At 36.7% G+C, this 17,115-nt stretch overlaps 1 protein-coding gene across 1 annotated transcript in view; it reads left to right on the top strand.

Annotated features, from left to right (window-relative positions):
• Positions 1–11,230, top strand: part of ZNF326 (zinc finger protein 326) — a 31,384-nt gene extending 20,154 nt beyond the window's left edge. Inside the window, exons 9-13 of the mRNA XM_049879842.1 lie at positions 509–608; positions 4,104–4,234; positions 5,588–5,683; positions 8,541–8,750; positions 8,850–11,230. Coding sequence (XP_049735799.1) covers positions 509–608; positions 4,104–4,234; positions 5,588–5,683; positions 8,541–8,750; positions 8,850–8,975 — 663 coding nt within the window. The 3' untranslated portion in view covers positions 8,976–11,230. The remainder of the gene's footprint in view (positions 1–508; positions 609–4,103; positions 4,235–5,587; positions 5,684–8,540; positions 8,751–8,849) is intronic.
• The last annotated feature ends 5,885 nt before the right edge of the window (positions 11,231–17,115 follow it).

The following is a 17,115-nucleotide window of genomic DNA, read 5'->3' as shown; positions in this document are numbered from 1 at the left end:
TACGAGTTTGGGGAAGGAGAAGATCATTGAGACCAGAAATGCTTGAAGGAAGGGGCTTGAGCTAGATTGCTCATTGTGTGTGTACTTAATGTGGGCAGAAGAGATGGATTTATTAGACGGTAAGAACCATACTGTGATCGTTCACACCTTTATCCTTGCAGAATTGTATTTCCTAACTGAGATTTCTTTCTGTAATTTCCTTAACTGGTTCCTATCTGTCATTTAGAATTTAAACACCCACTTATCCTAAGAAAACCTATTGACTATTCCAGCTCTTGTAAATCTATCTTTCTCTACATGCCTAAAGTACATTTTGAAAAGTGAATATTTTTTACACTTTCCTAGTTTTTTATGATGGTCTTTTCAGTTAAACTGTAGGCTCCTTGAGAGTAGATACTAGTTTTTATACTGTATTTTCCATAGAACCAGCACGGTGCTAAGCATATCCTAAGCCCTCATTGAAACTTTTGGATTCTGATCTGTGAAATCTTATTATTTTGTTTTCTAGGAATGTATGGTGAATAAATTTAAGAGAACATCTATCCGTAAACAACAGACGAATAGTCTAACAGAAGCAGGCAAGATAATTGATAAAGATGCTATGGAAGGTAAATATTTAAACAAACTGCTTTAGAAATCACATGGGTATTTTACATAATACAACCTATTGCAATGTAAATGGTACTGCCTAGAGTCACATGTAATAGCCCTGAGTGGATAGCAGAAATTAACTCCTTTGACTTCCTGTTTTTGTGCTTACAAATTTGTCCCTACCTACCCTTGTCTCCTCCACTTCAGTTTTAGAGGAAAATTCATCCCTCCTGTTTTCCTCTGCCTCATCCCTTCTCATCTCCTTACGGATTTTTGCTCAAATGGTAAACTTGTCTATTCTGTTTTTCAGTCTTTCTTTCTCTCTTGGTTCCTTCTCTGAAGCATATGAGAAACTGGTTGCTGTCAAGTCAGTTCTGACTCACGGCAACCTCGTGTATCAAAATAAACTGTGCTGCATAGGGTTCTCAGTGGCTAACTTCTTGGAAGTAGATCACTAGGCCTTTCTTTCCAGGTGCCGCTGGGTGGACTTGAACCTCTAACCTTTTGGTTAGCAGCTGACTGTGTTAACTGTTTGCACTATCCAGGGACTCCCCAAAGCCTATAAACGTGCTCTTATTTAAAAAAACAAAATAAAAGGAAAAAAAAAGCAGACACTAGTTTTCCTAAAAACTCTGCTTTTTTCTTTTTTTCGGTAAACAACCAAGTTTCTTCAAATGTAGTCCACACTGGTTTCTGCTTCCTCACCATTTACTACTTTACCTACAATAGACAATCTTCGGCTACCATCAGTCTGCTCTGACAGAGGTTACCAACACTGACTTGAATAGGTTCCTTTGAATCATCTTTCTTCTGCAACAATTTTCACTGACAGCTGCATGCTTTGTGAATCTCTTTACTTTCTTGGTTTCTGTGTCTCCTCTCTGTCCTGATATTCTCTTTATTCCCTTGTCAGTTTAGTCTTTTGGCTTTTTTCTATACCAGTCTTTAAAAGTTGGTATCTACCAGTACTCTGTCATTAGCCTAGTCATCATCTCTTTCCTGATTAATTCATCCTTCATGATTAATTCATTTACTTGTAGTAATACGTATATGTTTACTACTTATATGATTATACTTATGTGTATACTTATATACTTATATGATTACTTATACTCACGTGTTGATTACTTACATCTTAGCACAGATCTTTTTCTTTTTTTTTAAATTTTCTTGTGCTTTAGGTGAAGTTCATTTCTCATTCAAAAACTTACACTGTTTCATGATACTCTGCAATTCCTGCAATGTCACAGCATGCTCTCCCTTTGCACTCTGGGTTCTCTGTGTCCATTCGTCTAGTTCCTGTCCCTTCCTGCCTTCTTGTCTTGCTTTTGGACAGGAGCTGCCCATTTGGTCTCATGTGTGTTATTTTTTGTTTTATAGCTTGTCTAATCTTTGAAAAGTGGGCCTTGGGGATGGTTTCATTTCTGGGTTAGCTGAGTGTCCAGGGGCCATAGTCTTATGGGTCCCTCCAGTCTTCTGTCAGACCAGTAAGTCTGGTCTTTTTTTGTGAATTTGACTATGTTCTGCATTTTTCACCTATTCTGCTCAGGGCTGTCTGTGGTGATCCCTGTTAGAGCGGTCGTTGGTGATAGCCAGGCACCATCTAATTCTTCTGGTCACAGGCTAGTGGAGACTCTGGTCATGTGGTCCTTTAGTCCTTTGGGCTAATATTTTCCTTATGTGTTTGGTTTTCTTTATTTTCCTTTGCTATGGGTGGGATGGGACCAATAGATGTATCTTAGATGGCTGCTCCCAACCTTTTGAGCCCCCAGATGCTACTCTCCAAAGTGGGATATAGAAAATTTTCTCTGTGAATTATGTTATGCCAGTTGACATAGGTGTCCTCTAAGACTGGTCCCTAGCCTGAGCTCCTCAGTTCCTTAGAGTGTTTGGATGTGTCTAGGAAACTTCTATGCTTTTGCTTTGGTCCAGTTGTGCTGACTTGCCCTGTATTGTGTGTTGTCCTTCCCTTCACCGAAGTTGACACTTGTCTACTATCTAGTTAGTGATTCCCCCGCCCCCTACCCTCGTAACCATGCAAGAATGGTTTTTCTGTGTGTAAACCTTTTCTTGAGTTCTTATAATAGTGGTCTCATATAATATTTGCCCTTTTGTGACCGACTGACTTCACTGAGAATAATGCCCTCTAGATTCGTCTGTGTCGTGAGATATTTTGCGGATTCATCATTGTTCTTTATCATTGTGTAGTATTCTATTATGAGAATGTACCATAATTTGTTTATCCATTCATCTGTTGATGGGGATTTAGGTTAGCACAGATGTCTTTTAAACTCTGGTCCCATACATCCAACTGCCTACTGACGTCTTTTCTATAGTCCCATAAAATCAACATATCAGAAAAATTTATCATCTTGAATGCTCCCCACCTTCTTAAAGAAAAAACAACAACTCAGCAAATATTTCCTCCATTTACCTTGAAAGGTGGCCCCACCATCTACCAAAGCCAGAAGTACGGAATTATTCTAGGTACAGAGTCAGTTCAGAAGACAGGCCTGGCGATCTGCTTTTCAAAGGTCCCAGCTTTGAAAACCCTACGGAGCAGTCCTACTCTGCGCTCATGGGGTCAATATGAGTTGGTGTCGACAGCTAACAACAGCATATCTGTAGCACTGTATGCTATCAATTCTCTTTTTAAAATATTTACCAAATTTATTTGTCTTCATTTTAATATTGCATTTGTTCACATCCATATCGTTTCTCTTGACAATTGTGTTTTCATAATTAGTTTCCTTATTTCCAGTCTTTATCTCCAATTCTACATGATCTTATTACTTAGAGTTTTGAATGGCTTCCCCATCACCTACAGGATAAAGTACAGTATGCACATTATCATCCTTTGTCCTTTCTTTATACTCCAGCCATACTGAATTACTTGCAGTTACCAATAAGTGTCATTTTCTTTCATACCTTTTTCCTTGCATGTATTAATATCTTTGCCTGTAATAAACCGCCGTCTCTTAAGATCCAACACATATTTTGTTCTTTACGAACCCAATTTTGACATCTTTTCCCCATTTCCTACCTACTTTTATTCATAATTATGAAAGTTCTTATTTTACTGTAAAATAATCCAACATTTCTTTTATGTTATATTTTTGGGGAAATAGACTTAAGCGTTAGAGCATGATAGTATAACATTACTAGGAAATATAGTGTCATTGCACCTTATGACTTCTAATCTGCTATCTGTATATCTTTATATGTGCAGATTTACGAGATGTGGTAGAAAAACTTAAACCTGTATTTTTACACAAACAACGCACAAATATGTTTGTGTGCCAACTGTGCCCTCCTCCCCATGAGGTATTTTCCTAAATGTGCTATGCTAATTTTTTTGTCCAGCAAAAATAAAAATATGGTAAATACTCTGGCGCTGTTTTTTAGAAGAAGGGTTGTATATAACTGTGGAAACTTCAGTAGTAAAAACACAGTCTGTCAGAAACAAGAATACGTAAATCTACTTTTTTTTAATAATAGGCTTTCTTATTTAGGTGTTACTGCAGATGATCACATGATGAAGGTAGAGACTATTCACTGCAATGCCTGCAGCGTGTATATCCCTGCTTTGCATAGTTTAATTCAACAACACTTAAAATCTCCTGATCATATCAAAGCAAAGCAGGTAAGTTTTGATCTGTCTTAATAAAATCATTGACTTATCCATCAGTCCTCTATTATCCTTTGGCCATTGTTTCACACCTACGTACTTGCATATAATTTCTCTTAATCTCAGATAACTATAAGGATATTCAGAGGAAGTGTAGCATTAGTGATTAACATCCTGGGTTCTGGAACAAGACTTCCTGGGTTGAATCCTGGTGCAGTACGTAACGTGTTAAACAAGTAAATTAACCCTTCTAAGTTTCAGTTTTCATATCTGTAAAATGGGGATGGATAATTATTGTATTCTTTTATGTGATTATTTAAGGACTAGATTAGTTAAAAAAACGCATAACCACCCAGTGCCATCGAGTTGATTCCGACTCATAGCGACCCTGTAGGACAGAGTAGAACTGCCCCATAGACACTTAAAATAATACTGGCACATAGTGAGCATTTAGGCAATCATAACTGTTGCTATCATTTTTTTTAAGTTGGTATAAAATGGTTTTGTGGGTATTTGTGTTTAAGAGCATAAATAAAGATTTGATTATAACTGTTACATTTTTCTGATGGTCTCGAAAAATATGAAAACTAAGATTACTGGTTACCATCTATTTTCACGTTTTTTTTGAGTAAAATATCACTGGAAAATTTACTATTTTCTTTTTGATTGGCATATTTTTGCTTCTATATTGGTTGGTTTTATTTAGTCAAATTTATTTTAAACAATATACTTGTTTATATTATTGGGGGTTAGTTTGTTTGAAATGAAAAATTTTAAACTTCAAAATTAAAGACTTAGGTTTTTAAACAGAGCATATACCTGAGTCTTAAATTCCTATTTTATGCTGAAGTGAAGCTCATTTAGCTCAGACTTTGGGCACTTCCAGCACATACAGTCTTTTCTTAGTCTTTGTTTTTTCCTCTTTCCTTTTTGATAGTTACTTGCCACCTTTTTGGCAACTAGACATTCCATATTATTACCTTTTCTCCTTTGCATAATAAAATGTTGTGATAATGACAGCCCAGAGGAAGACTCGTTACTCTTACAGTATGAAAATTATTCTTTCTTTTTTGATAGCATGAAAATTAGTAGTTGAAATAGTTGGGGCCTGGGGGGAAAGAAGAGAAAGCAACTCTCTAGTAGACCTTCACTTCTGTTATTTGGGAACTGGGTATTTTTTATTGAAGCTGATTGGTTTATAGTATTGTCATTGTTTTAATCCATAGATAATTTAGTTTGTGGTAACTGTAGCTTAATTTGCCAGAAAATAAATCATTTAAATCTAAGGGATTTGAGCATAAAAATGCTGTTTTAATTATATAAATATTTTTTACGGCAAGTACTATCAATGTGTCCTATTTTTCACAGGCTTATAAGGAACAAATAAAAAGAGAGAGTGTCTTGACTGCTACAAGCATTTTAAATAATCCAATTGTGAAAGCGCGATATGAACGTTTTGTTAAGGTAAGAGTTTAGGGTAAAGCCTTTTAGGTAATATTTTGGTATTGCAATAATTAAATTGTGACATAGTAGATCTTTGTTGTATTTAAATATGGTATACCATACTAGGAAGATCTTTTTCTGGAGACCTTGCATATAGGTAAAACATCTCTTTTCCTAATTGCTGGGATTTGGTTGAAGGGAGGAGGGGGGGCAATAAATGAGTCCTCTGTCTCCTTTCCTTTCCTGTAACTCAATGGAGAGATAACAGTGGAGTCGGATACTAGATGAAAATGGCAGCTTTATTCTTGATTTTAAAAAAAAAGAATAGCTTGGAAAATATGTCTTAGATGTACAGTTAACTGTGGGCTTTCTAATGTTTTACGCCTGTATAGATAGACTAACTTCCACCCACCCCTGTCGTGGATCCAGCTGTTCAGAACAGACTTCCCCTAGTTTACCACATGGCATAGAACAGACTAGAAGGTAATCTTTCTGTGGTTAGGAATTCACAAAAGAGAAGCCAAGGAACTGACGTCCACATGCCTAATTTCTTCTTTCAAGTACACTAATTGAATAAATCGTTTATCTTTCTTGGGTAAAAGTTGGAGGGGAGGCAGGAGGCACAAGGTCAGATACGTTGTTCCAGAAAAATCTCCCTCATGGAATCAGGAACCAGAAGAAAGGAGGTTTGCCCCTAATGTTAGGAAACCCAGGTTTGAACCATTAGGTATGCCTGGCTCATCACTCCTCAGGATTTTTCGCCATGTATTACTGCTTTAATCCTTCTTTACGCAATATTTATTATGAACATTTATTGCACAAACAAGAGCTTAGGAAATACACAGAAATAAATTTTAGAGGTTTTTGAGTCTTCGTAAAATAATACCTTACTTAAAATCATTTCTATACTGAAGAGAGCTCTTATGTCGAAGATGTACAAAAGTCTGTTAAACACATTAGTAACTGAATCTTTAAAATGAGATTGAAGTAGTTTTGTTTATTTTGGCTATTGTATCATAATAACTACTCTGTGAAGAAGCTTGTCATATTTAATGACCATTCAGTTAGCCCTAAACGAAGTGATCTCCATGTTGAATAATCTCATTTCTTTCAGCTTGTTCCTCAGGGGTCTGTTTTCTAATTTGTTCATCATATTTCTCACCATTTACTCCATTTTTGACACTACTTTTAAAGAATAATGCACCCCTGAATTAAATCTGGTTTTATGGGAGGTATGGAATCAAAATGAGGCACTGGCAGTTTAGTGGTAGAATTCTTGCCTTCCATGTGGGAAACCCAGGTTAGATTCCTGGCTCACGTACCCCATGCAGAGCCGCTCTGCCAGTGATGGCTTGCATGTTGCTATGATGCTGGGTAGGTTTCAGTGGAGCTTTCAGACTAAGATGCATTAGGAAGAAAGGCCTGGTGATCTACTTCTAAAAATTTAGCCACAAGGAAGCCCTGTGGATCACAGTGGTTCGATCTGCAACCGATCATGGGGATGGCACAGAAACAGGCAGTGTTCTGTTCCATGGGGTCACCATGGGTCGGGGGCCAACTCAACGGCAACTAATGACAACATGGCATAAAAAGATAAGAGCATCATAGCTGAAATCCAAAAATTAGATTTACATCTTGCTTTATCACAACCTTTTTAGAAGTTACAGTTTCTGCTGACATAGGAAAGTAGTTTTTAGTCAGAGAAGAATACAAATTAGAATTTCTATGTAAGGTTTTTAATCTACACATGAAAGTCACTTTGTGGATGGAGTGACATCTCTGATGTATTTTGCTCATGTGCATATTGTGGAGAATACTTGGACTGAGGAATACTCCTCTAGAACCTTGTTACTCTGCAAGTGAGACATGGCCTACAACAATGGTATCACCTGGGAGCTCAATAGGATTGCAGAATGTCAGGTCATACCCAGGCTTACTGAATACAAATCTTAATTTTAACAAGATGACAGTTGATTCATGTGCATGTTAAAATTCAAGAATCACTGATACAGAACATTCTGTCACATTACCCAGTGATTTTTCTTTGTTCAGCATTCCTGTCCACTCTGTCCTCTGCAGTCATTCCTCATCACATCCTCTGCTTCTGGTCAGCTCTGGTCATAACTTAAAACTCTTCTACCTTCAAGCTCTAAAACTCCTTACTCATTTGTTCTCCCACCACTTCCCAGTCCCTGGCACTGTGCCGTCTGTGTTTAGAGCTTTATTAACTGTGAATTTTGCCACTCCAGTTCATCCTGCATGTTCCTGCCGGGTTCATCTTAAAGTGTAGCACCAGTCTTAATACTTTCCTGCTTAAAAACTTTTACTGCCTCATATTTTTACTACATTAATATAGCGGTTCAGTTTATTTGAGATTTAATCTAGATATATATAATTTAAATATTAAAATAAAATGTTACCTATGAATGCTTAGTGAGTAAAAGATTTGTGTGCTTTTTAGAAGTACAAGTATAGGTATAACAAAGCACCTGGTTTTCATTTGTGTTTTAGAGAGATCTTAAAACAGTTGTGCATTGACTACTTGGGTAATCAAGTAGAACGTAAGTCTTTGCATCATCTACTTTGCTCCTACCAAAAATCATATATTTACTTTCTTATTATGTATATGATTTTAGAAGCTTAGTTAAGAAAATGAGGTCTTTAAGTAATCCAGTTTATGGAGTATAAGGTAATGACTTCAGTAATTGATATATCTGCATTGGTATGAAATAGGTACTCGCTAAATATTTTATGGGTATGTCATAGTTAAAATAAAAGGCTTCAAATAGCATTTATTCTTAATGATGTAGCAAATAAAAAGTTCACTGATAAAAAAAATGGATGTACCAATTTTAAAAGTTATTCCTCACGTTTTTAGGGTGAGAATCCTTTCGAAATGCAAGATCATTCTCAGGATCAGCTAATAGAAGGAGATGAGGAAGAAGAAGAAAAGATCGATGAAGCTATTGAAGAAGAGGATGATGAAGATGAGGAAGAAGAAGAAGAAGTGGAGGAAGTAGAGGAAGTGGAAGAAGCAGAGGAAGTTGGAGGAGTAGAAGGAGGGAGGGATGTAGTGGGAGTGGGGGAGGTAGGGGGAGCTGAGGAAATAGGGGGAGCTGGGGAAGATGGGGCAGTTGAGGAAGCAGGGGGAACTGGAGAGGTAGAGGAAGCTGCTGGGGAAGTAGAGGGAGCTGCTGGGGAAGTAGGGGGAGCAGGAGAAGTAGGGGAAGTAGAGGCAGTGAGGGAAATAGAAGAAGAAGCAGCGAAGGAAGAGCCTGTCAACTTCTCTGTTGACCAGCCTGAAGAAAATTAATTAGATTTAAATGGAGCTTTAAGTTTCTTTTGTGTTCTAATGTGGAAAAGAGTTAAGAATTTTAATAGCTTAAAATGAGTCAACACCCATGTTGCATGCCTTCCACACATTAAAATTTGTTTTATATAATTTCTAAATGTTTGGCATTTGTTTAATAAGATAAAGGTAGGACAGTTTTAGTTTGATTTTTATAGCTACAAAACTTAGATCTGAATAATTGTTTATATAATTTTTAAGCTTAATTTTGATTATTGCTGTTAAGGATAACGTGTATTGTTAGTATATCTATTCTAATCATTTGAACTTAAATGCTGCTCTTGGGAGTAAATATTCAAGTGTGCATTAATTTTTTTCAATACTTAGATAAATTGGGCAAGTGTTTTGTGCTCTGAGTGTGTATTTTTTTACCGCGTTGGACATTGAATAGTAATTTGCGTTAAGATACGCTTAAAGGCTTTTTGTGACCATGTTTCCCTTTGTAGCAATAAAATGTTTTTTATAAAAACTTTCTTCCTGGATTAGCAATTTTAAATGAAACAAGTTCAACAATTGAATGAGTATTAAAAAGAATTATTTCTCTCTTCTGTCTTAGTTTTATGGCTCATATGCTTACATACTCAGAAGAGAAATGAGATTGATAGATGGTCTTCTCTTAAGTCATTTATATTCAGATGACCATCCAGCTATGTCACTGAAAAGCAGTGCTTTTATTTCTTTAAATCTTTACTCTGGCTGAGGTGTGGTTGACCTTTTGAGAGGAAGACTTAAAATTTTTATTGTGCTTTAGATGAAAGTTTATAAATCAAGTCAGTCTCTCCTCCAAAAATTTATATACACCTTTTGCTATGTACTACTAGTTGCTCTCCCCCTAGCGAGACAGCACACCCGTTCCGTCCACTGTCTATTTTCGTGTCCATTTGGCTAGCTTCTGACCCCCTCTGCCCTCTCATTTCCCATCCAGGCAGGAGCTGCCCACGTACTCTCACGTGTCTACTTGATCCAAGAGTGTCACTCTTCACCAGTATCATTTTCTGTCCCATAGCCCAGTCCAATCCCTGTCTGAAGAGTTGGCTTTGGGAATGGTTCCTGTCTTGGGCTAACATAAGGTCTGGGGACCATGACCTCCGGAGTCCTTCTAGTCTCAGTCAGACCGTTAAGTCTGGTCTTTTTAGGAGAATTTGAAGTCTGCATTCCCACTGCTTTCCTGCTGAGAGGGAGACCGTTCTAATGAAAATTAGCTTCTTAAAAATTTGGATCAATATATGGCTATATTAAGTAATTTTAAGGCATTAAATGGATGAATGAATGTATAGGCATTTTTAGAATGTCAAAGATAATTTCTCTTTTTGCATACAAGACTTAAAACTAGTTTTTCAAGTCTAATAAGGGTATTGTGGTTGGCTAGGTTTGTTTTAAACTGAGAAAATCCAGTAGGCACTTATATTCAGTTATAGGAATTTGGAGCCAAAACGAACAAGGTTTGTTGAAGACTGGAGACATTTGGATCCTATCTAAGAGTCTCTGTTTACTTAAACAAGCTTCAAGAAGTCTTTTTGCTCAGGAGGTTCAAATTTTAAGGATAAAAGGACTTGATCAGCCCTCTTGTTTCCGCCTTTATTTTAAAATATTTGTGGAAGGGCTAAGGTAAAAAGTAACAGATTCCTTTGGGTTAGAAGGGAGCTCCGGTGATACAGTGGTTAAAGCACTCAGCTGCCAACCAAAAGGTCAGTGGTTTGAACCCACCAGCTGCTCTATGACTCTTGTAAATATAGCCTTAGAAACCTTATGGGACAGTTCTACTCTGTCCTGTAGGGTCACTTTGAGTCGAAATTGACTTGACAACAGTGGGTTTGGTTTGGTTTTGGTTGGGTTAGAATTAGAATTTGGTTATTTTGACACTAAGTAGAGTTTTTTTTTTTTTTTTTTAAGTGATAATCTGTTTAAGATGCTAAAATTTTGGAAGGAATCCTGTGTAACAATCTGTAACAACTTTGAGTAAATGTTTTAGAATGAGAGAGGAAAGAACATTTAAATAGTAACTTTTCGTGGATTCTTCTTTCAGGGTCTATAAAAACAAAAGTAAAACCTTTTATACCTTTGACTAGTAAAGTGTATTTTCTTGTATATCTTGCTGGATAATTTGCAGGTGGACAGTTTAGTTTGCAGGCAGATTAATTTTTGTGATCCTTCGTGTTTATATTCTCAATCTTTTGTAATAAATAAGGACTTATGTAAGATCTTCAAGAGCCTTCAGCTTGTTTTATCCGAGTATTATTTATTTCTTAAAAAGCTAAACATATAGTTCTGATAAGCCCAAAAAATGAATTTACAACCTATCCGTTGCCTTTAAGTTTATCCCGACTCATGGCGACCCCAGTGTGTCAGAGTAGAATTGTGTTCTGGAAGGTTTTCAATGGCTAATTATTTGGAAGTACATTGCTAGGCCTTGCTTCCAAGGCATCTCTGAGTGGACTCGAACCTCCAGTCTTAAAGTTAACAGTTGATTGTGAATGACTAGGGGCTGTCCTATATTCTTCTCTTTTTATTACCCCCTTCCTCTAATCTATCCGAGCCTGTCTATTTTGCTTCCAACATTTATCTGTCCACTGTTCCCACCTTTGCTCTACCAGCCCAGTCCAAGTTACTCTCATCTTTTTCCTGGACTATTGAAGTAACTTATTAACTAATTTTGTATTCACTGTCAAGCTGTTAGACTCAGTTTTCCAAGCAAAAATTTTTAAAAATATATTTCAAATAATGCTGTTCTCCTGCTTAAAACCCTTCATTGGCTTCCCTTTTACCTGTAAACTTTACGGATGAGCCTGGCCTAGTTTTCCTACTTTATATCGTGTTATTCTTTCTACCAACCATGCTGTCAGTTTTTTGACAAAGTTATTCTGTACCCAGATCTTTGCATTTTCTCTAGCATATACCTATCAGCTTTCTTTGTTCAACTCTTCTATCCTTCAGATCACGTTAAATGTTAGAAAAAGCTTTTCTGTGGAAACTTTAAGAAGTAGTTCTTAAATTTGTATACAAGTGAGGATTTAGAGTCACCATCCCAAACTTATGGAAACCCTGGTGGCATAGTGGTTAAGTGCTATGGCTGCTAACCAAAGGGTCGGCAGTTCGAATCCACCAGGCGCTCCTTGGAAACTCTATGGGGCAGTTCTGCTCTGTCCTGTAGGGTCGCTGTGAGTCAGAATCGACTCGACGGCACTGGGTGGTTTTACCCCAAACTTACTAGATCAGACTCTTTGGAGGTAGTGTATTTTCTTTTTAATTAATTTTTGGGGAGATGGTGTATTTTTAACAAGTACCCCAGGTACTTTTGATGGTAGTGGTCAGTGATTAGAACACTGGTGGCACAGTGGTTAAGGGCTCAGCACTAATCAAAAGGTCAGCAGTTTAGCTCCATCAGCCTCTCTTTGGTAACCCTACGGGACAAGTTACACTCTGTCCTCTGAGGTCGCTATGAGTCGGAATCGACTCAATAGCCAGTGGGTTTGGTTTTTGTGGTTGGTCAGTGATTGCACTTTGAGAGCATTGTGCTAGGGCCCTCAAAGTTCTAGTGCCTCCAACTCCCATATCAAAGTAAGAGCTTCTGCCCTTTTGAAATCAGGCATAGGTTTGGGAGATTCTCCATAATGTTTTACTAAAGCATTAGAATAACATCCAGCAGGCGCCTCTGGAAGTCAAAAAACTGGGCCTTTTTTTAAAAACCCATTAGATATTTAATTCTGCAACCATATTTGTGAAGTCATAATAGCAGTAATAGTAGTTTACCCATATAACAATCCTTTTTGTCATTCCCCTACTTGAACTTCATCGGCTCTCCATACTAATCAGGATAATGTCCATATGCTTTTAGTGTAGTGTATGTGGCTTTATGTGTTTTTTTCATGCCTACTTATCCAGTCTTTAACTCATCAGTCTTGACATGTTGATCTTAACTGCCTGGCCCTGTGGTCATTTGACTTTATGATCCCCGCTGCAAGAAAGAGTGGTTCCTAGAGCTGTATGGTTTGACTGGATTTTAAATATTATATTTATTATATATTTTATAATATATAATATACCTGTTCTAAGAATAAGGTAAAAAAAAAAATGTCCAGAGAAATTTGTGTATCAAAAGTCATGGCCATATAGAAAAAAGAGCTGCAAAGGCAGATGTTGGTAGCGCATGTTGAAACATACATGAGAATTCTGTTTTTGTTTTTGGCAAGATTGTCTTTATTGTAGAGGTAGATACTATCAGGTTATCTTAGGCTTGTGTTATTTAACATTTGAATTACCTACCAAATTTTTCTTAGTTTGAATACACTCAAACTTGTGATTATAGTTTGGTATCCATTGTAGTTCTGCTGATGGATAAAAAATAGAATAGTCATGCTGGCAGAAGTGTTGCAGTCCGTGTGACAGTTACAATTCATATTATGAATTAACAGTTTGACTTTCTTATTTGGTAGTTATAGTTCATTGAGCCAAGGTAAGCTGATCCTGCCCTGGTAATAGCTGGACCCCTATTTGGCATGAAGGCAAAATTAGGGAGCCTGCAAGGCTAGAGGGCAAATTCTTGGCAGTTGTAGATTCAATAGTCACCCATACCCTGTGAGGCCTCCTGGGAAACAGCCATACTAGTCTCTTAATACTTTCCCTTCCCCTGATGTTCTGAGTTTTTGTTTGTTTGTTTTTTTCTTTAAAATAATTTAAAAAATTGTACTTGAAGGGTAGGAATGAAGTGGTGTTGATGACAGTGGGAGTCATTCTGTTCAGCTGGAGGTGCTTGAACAGGGAAGTGTGAAATAGCATGGAGTGTGGAGGGGAACTGCAGGCAGCTTAGCTCTTATTTAAAATGAGTAGAAGATATGAATCAGAGTTTCAAATCAAGGTGACATAGTGGTTTCAAGTCATTATCTTCTAAAACTCTTAAAATTATAGAAGAATTAGAATGATAAAGTACAGGGAGTAAGATAAATTCACAACCATGCTAGGACAACAAGGGTGCTATGAAGCATTTCTAGAAAATATAAAACAAGGAATCAGATCTTGGTGAAACCAGGAATTCTATCTTCAGTTCACAGCTACGTGCGGATGAAAACCAAGGATTTGCCCCCATTTTCAGATGCAGCTTTAAGAGGGAGGCCACCTGGGTAGTGAAATGGTTAAGTGCTTAGCTACCAACCGAAAGGTTGGCAGTTCGAGTCCGCTCAGAGGTGCCTTGTAAGAAAGGTCACAGCCTTTGAAAACCCTATGGAACAGTATTACTGTGACACACATGGAATTGCGATGAGTCAGAACCTACTTGAAGGCAACTGATAATAAGCAGAGATAGGCTGTAATGTGGTACGCGAGATTTTTAAAGGACCATTTAATGATCTGCTGGTCCGTAGATTCCTCCAGGCTAAAGCCAAGGTACAGCTTTCTGTTTCCCAAACAGTGTGATACTTCTGATATGGTAGACTCCCAGAGCATATATGTAGGGGCCATAGAAGTATGGTAGTGCTCCAGATGTTTCGTGGATACCGCAAGGGTCTGTGATTTCCCACATTAAGAAGACAGGCAAAAAAAAACAAAAAAGTGACCCTGGCTATTTTCCATTTTTCTTACTGACTGCTCCTCTCCATTCCTCACACAACTGAAATGTTAGATTCCCTCTAATCAAAATCTGCCTGGGAAAGGGAATTTTTTACTCAAGCTGAGAAAATAAACTTCAAGTAACAATACTGAAAAATCTAGAGGTTGGCAAACTACCATCTGCAGGCCTCCCAGGCCTTTTTTTTTTTTTCTTAATGGATTTTATATTTTTAAAGGGTTACGGAAAACAAACTATGTGACCATATGTAGACTTCAGAATCAAAAATACTCCCTGGCCCTTTACAAAAAAAGTTTGTCAACCCTCAGGCCCTCATTTGCAAATAATATACAAACAATGAAGAAGTAACAAAACATTTGAGGAGAAGAAGACGATGAAAGGCAGCAAATTTAACAAGCAGAAATAATTCATGGGGACACGAGAAAAAGGTATGATTAGTATTTTATGTAATCCTTATGACTTATTACATGTCATTTTAAGACATTTGAAAGGATATTGCACTAATTAAAACATGCAAACTGAAGAACGTCTTGGAAATAAATAGTTGATAAAGTGAAAATATTGTAGACTAATTAGTTGAATAAACATGACTGAAAATCAAATTATTGAGCTAGAATTTTGAGCTGAGGAATACTCCCAGAATCTTTCACAAAAGGTCAAAGAGCTGGAAGTTACAGGAAAAAGTTACGAGCCAGAAGATCCAGGAGATTCCATCCATTTAAAAGGAAACTTGGTGAGATTCAGAGCCATAAGCATAGAGAATTCACCTTTGAATACCCTGCATATATCACAATGCCAGGCACATTATAAGTGCTCAATGAATATTTTTGAGTGAGTGAGCTTCAAAAGGTCAGAACAGAAAAAAATGAAATAATAGAAAAAAAATTCTTCTAATGAATGACTTCATATTGAAGTGCCCAACGTGCTGTGCAGAAACAATGAAAAAGGAGACATACACTTGGATAAATTCTGATGAAATTTCTGTAATCCCATGGTGTGTGGGGTGGGGGGTGGGATGGGGAGTGGGAAATCTCAACCCATTTCAAGAGAACAAATTTACCTCTAAGGGGACAAGAACCACATTGGTCTCAGACTTCTCATCTGTAAATTGGGCTGCTAGAAGACACTTTTAAAGTTATGAGTGAAATTTTAGAACACGCAAGGATTCAGAAATTAACACTCATGAAACTTCAGAAACAGTAGCAAATTATGTGAAGAAAAACCTGGATAAATGAGAAATGACGAACATGCAGGCATAGCTGAGTTTGAACACAGCTCTGAGAAATTATGAAAGAATTCAAAATTGAAACAATCAGATTTATACAAGTCACAAACTTTAATAGTTATAAAGCATTTCTTTTCAAATACTGCTAAAATGTGATCGTGAAGCAGACAACAAAAATTTTTTTTGTTAAGTAGAAATTATATAGGCCCCATCCTGTCATCATAGTGCAATAAAACTGAAAATTAACAAGTGAATCGCAATAAATTAATAAATCTAATCAGATGTAAAAACACTCCTAGTGCTTGCATTTAAAAAGAAAAACTTACTAGACCTATTCAATGTACTTGAAATGGTAGATAGTCTTAAATATAAACATGTCAACACAAGCAAGTTCGTAAGTAAACCAAGCATAAATTCATGAATCTAGCAAAGCAAAAATAAAAAGAAATTAATAGAGATGAAGTAGATCTTGAAGAAAAAATTATGTTTTAAAGCTGTTCCAGATGATAAAAAATACCGAAACATCTATCAGTTTGGTCTCTGAGGCTAGCATAACCCTTACTCCAGGAAAATTGTCTATTAAAGAAAACTATAGACCAATATCACCTAGGAACAAACTTGTAATCATTGGAAATAAAACAGCAAATCAAATCCAAAAGAATAATGTGCCGTGGCAAAGTAGAGTTTATCCAATACTTTAGAAAATCTGTTATTATAACTTAAAAAAAAAAACCAACAGATTAAATTGGGAAAAAATTATGCAATAATTTTAATAGATATTAAATTATTACATACCAGAAAGAAAAAAAAAAGAAAAACCAATTCCTAGCGTGTAACCCTCATTCCATTTAAATCTTGTCAGAGAATAATAGAAGGAAACCTTTTTAACTTGGTAAGGATGTCTACCAAAAACGTTCAATACACATTGAACCTAATGATGAAATGTTCACATTCAAGTCAGGAGCTAGACAACAGTGCCTGTTGTCTACATAACAATCACTTAACCCAAAGAAATAGAAATATTAGGAAAAGACAACATAGTCATTATTTTAGGCCGTGTGATTGTGGAGACAATACATTCAAGAGAATCAATTGAAAAGCCATTAGAAATAAAAAGCTTTGTTTAATAGTTCAAAATACAAAAATCTATAGCTTTCTATAGAATAGCACCGACCAACTGGAAATGTAACCTTTACAATCTCATTTGTGATAAAAATGTGGTCTGTATAAAAACGCATTGCCATCGAGTTGATTCCAACACATAGTTGGACCCTATAGAACAGAGTAGAACTGCCCCATGGAGTTTCCAAGGAGTACCT

This window comes from Elephas maximus, chromosome 3 (assembly GCF_024166365.1).
Source record: "Elephas maximus indicus isolate mEleMax1 chromosome 3, mEleMax1 primary haplotype, whole genome shotgun sequence".
Taxonomy (NCBI): Eukaryota; Metazoa; Chordata; class Mammalia; order Proboscidea; family Elephantidae; genus Elephas; species Elephas maximus.
The sequence above is the reverse complement of the archived record's forward strand: the minus strand, read 5'-3'. Positions and strand labels throughout refer to the sequence as shown.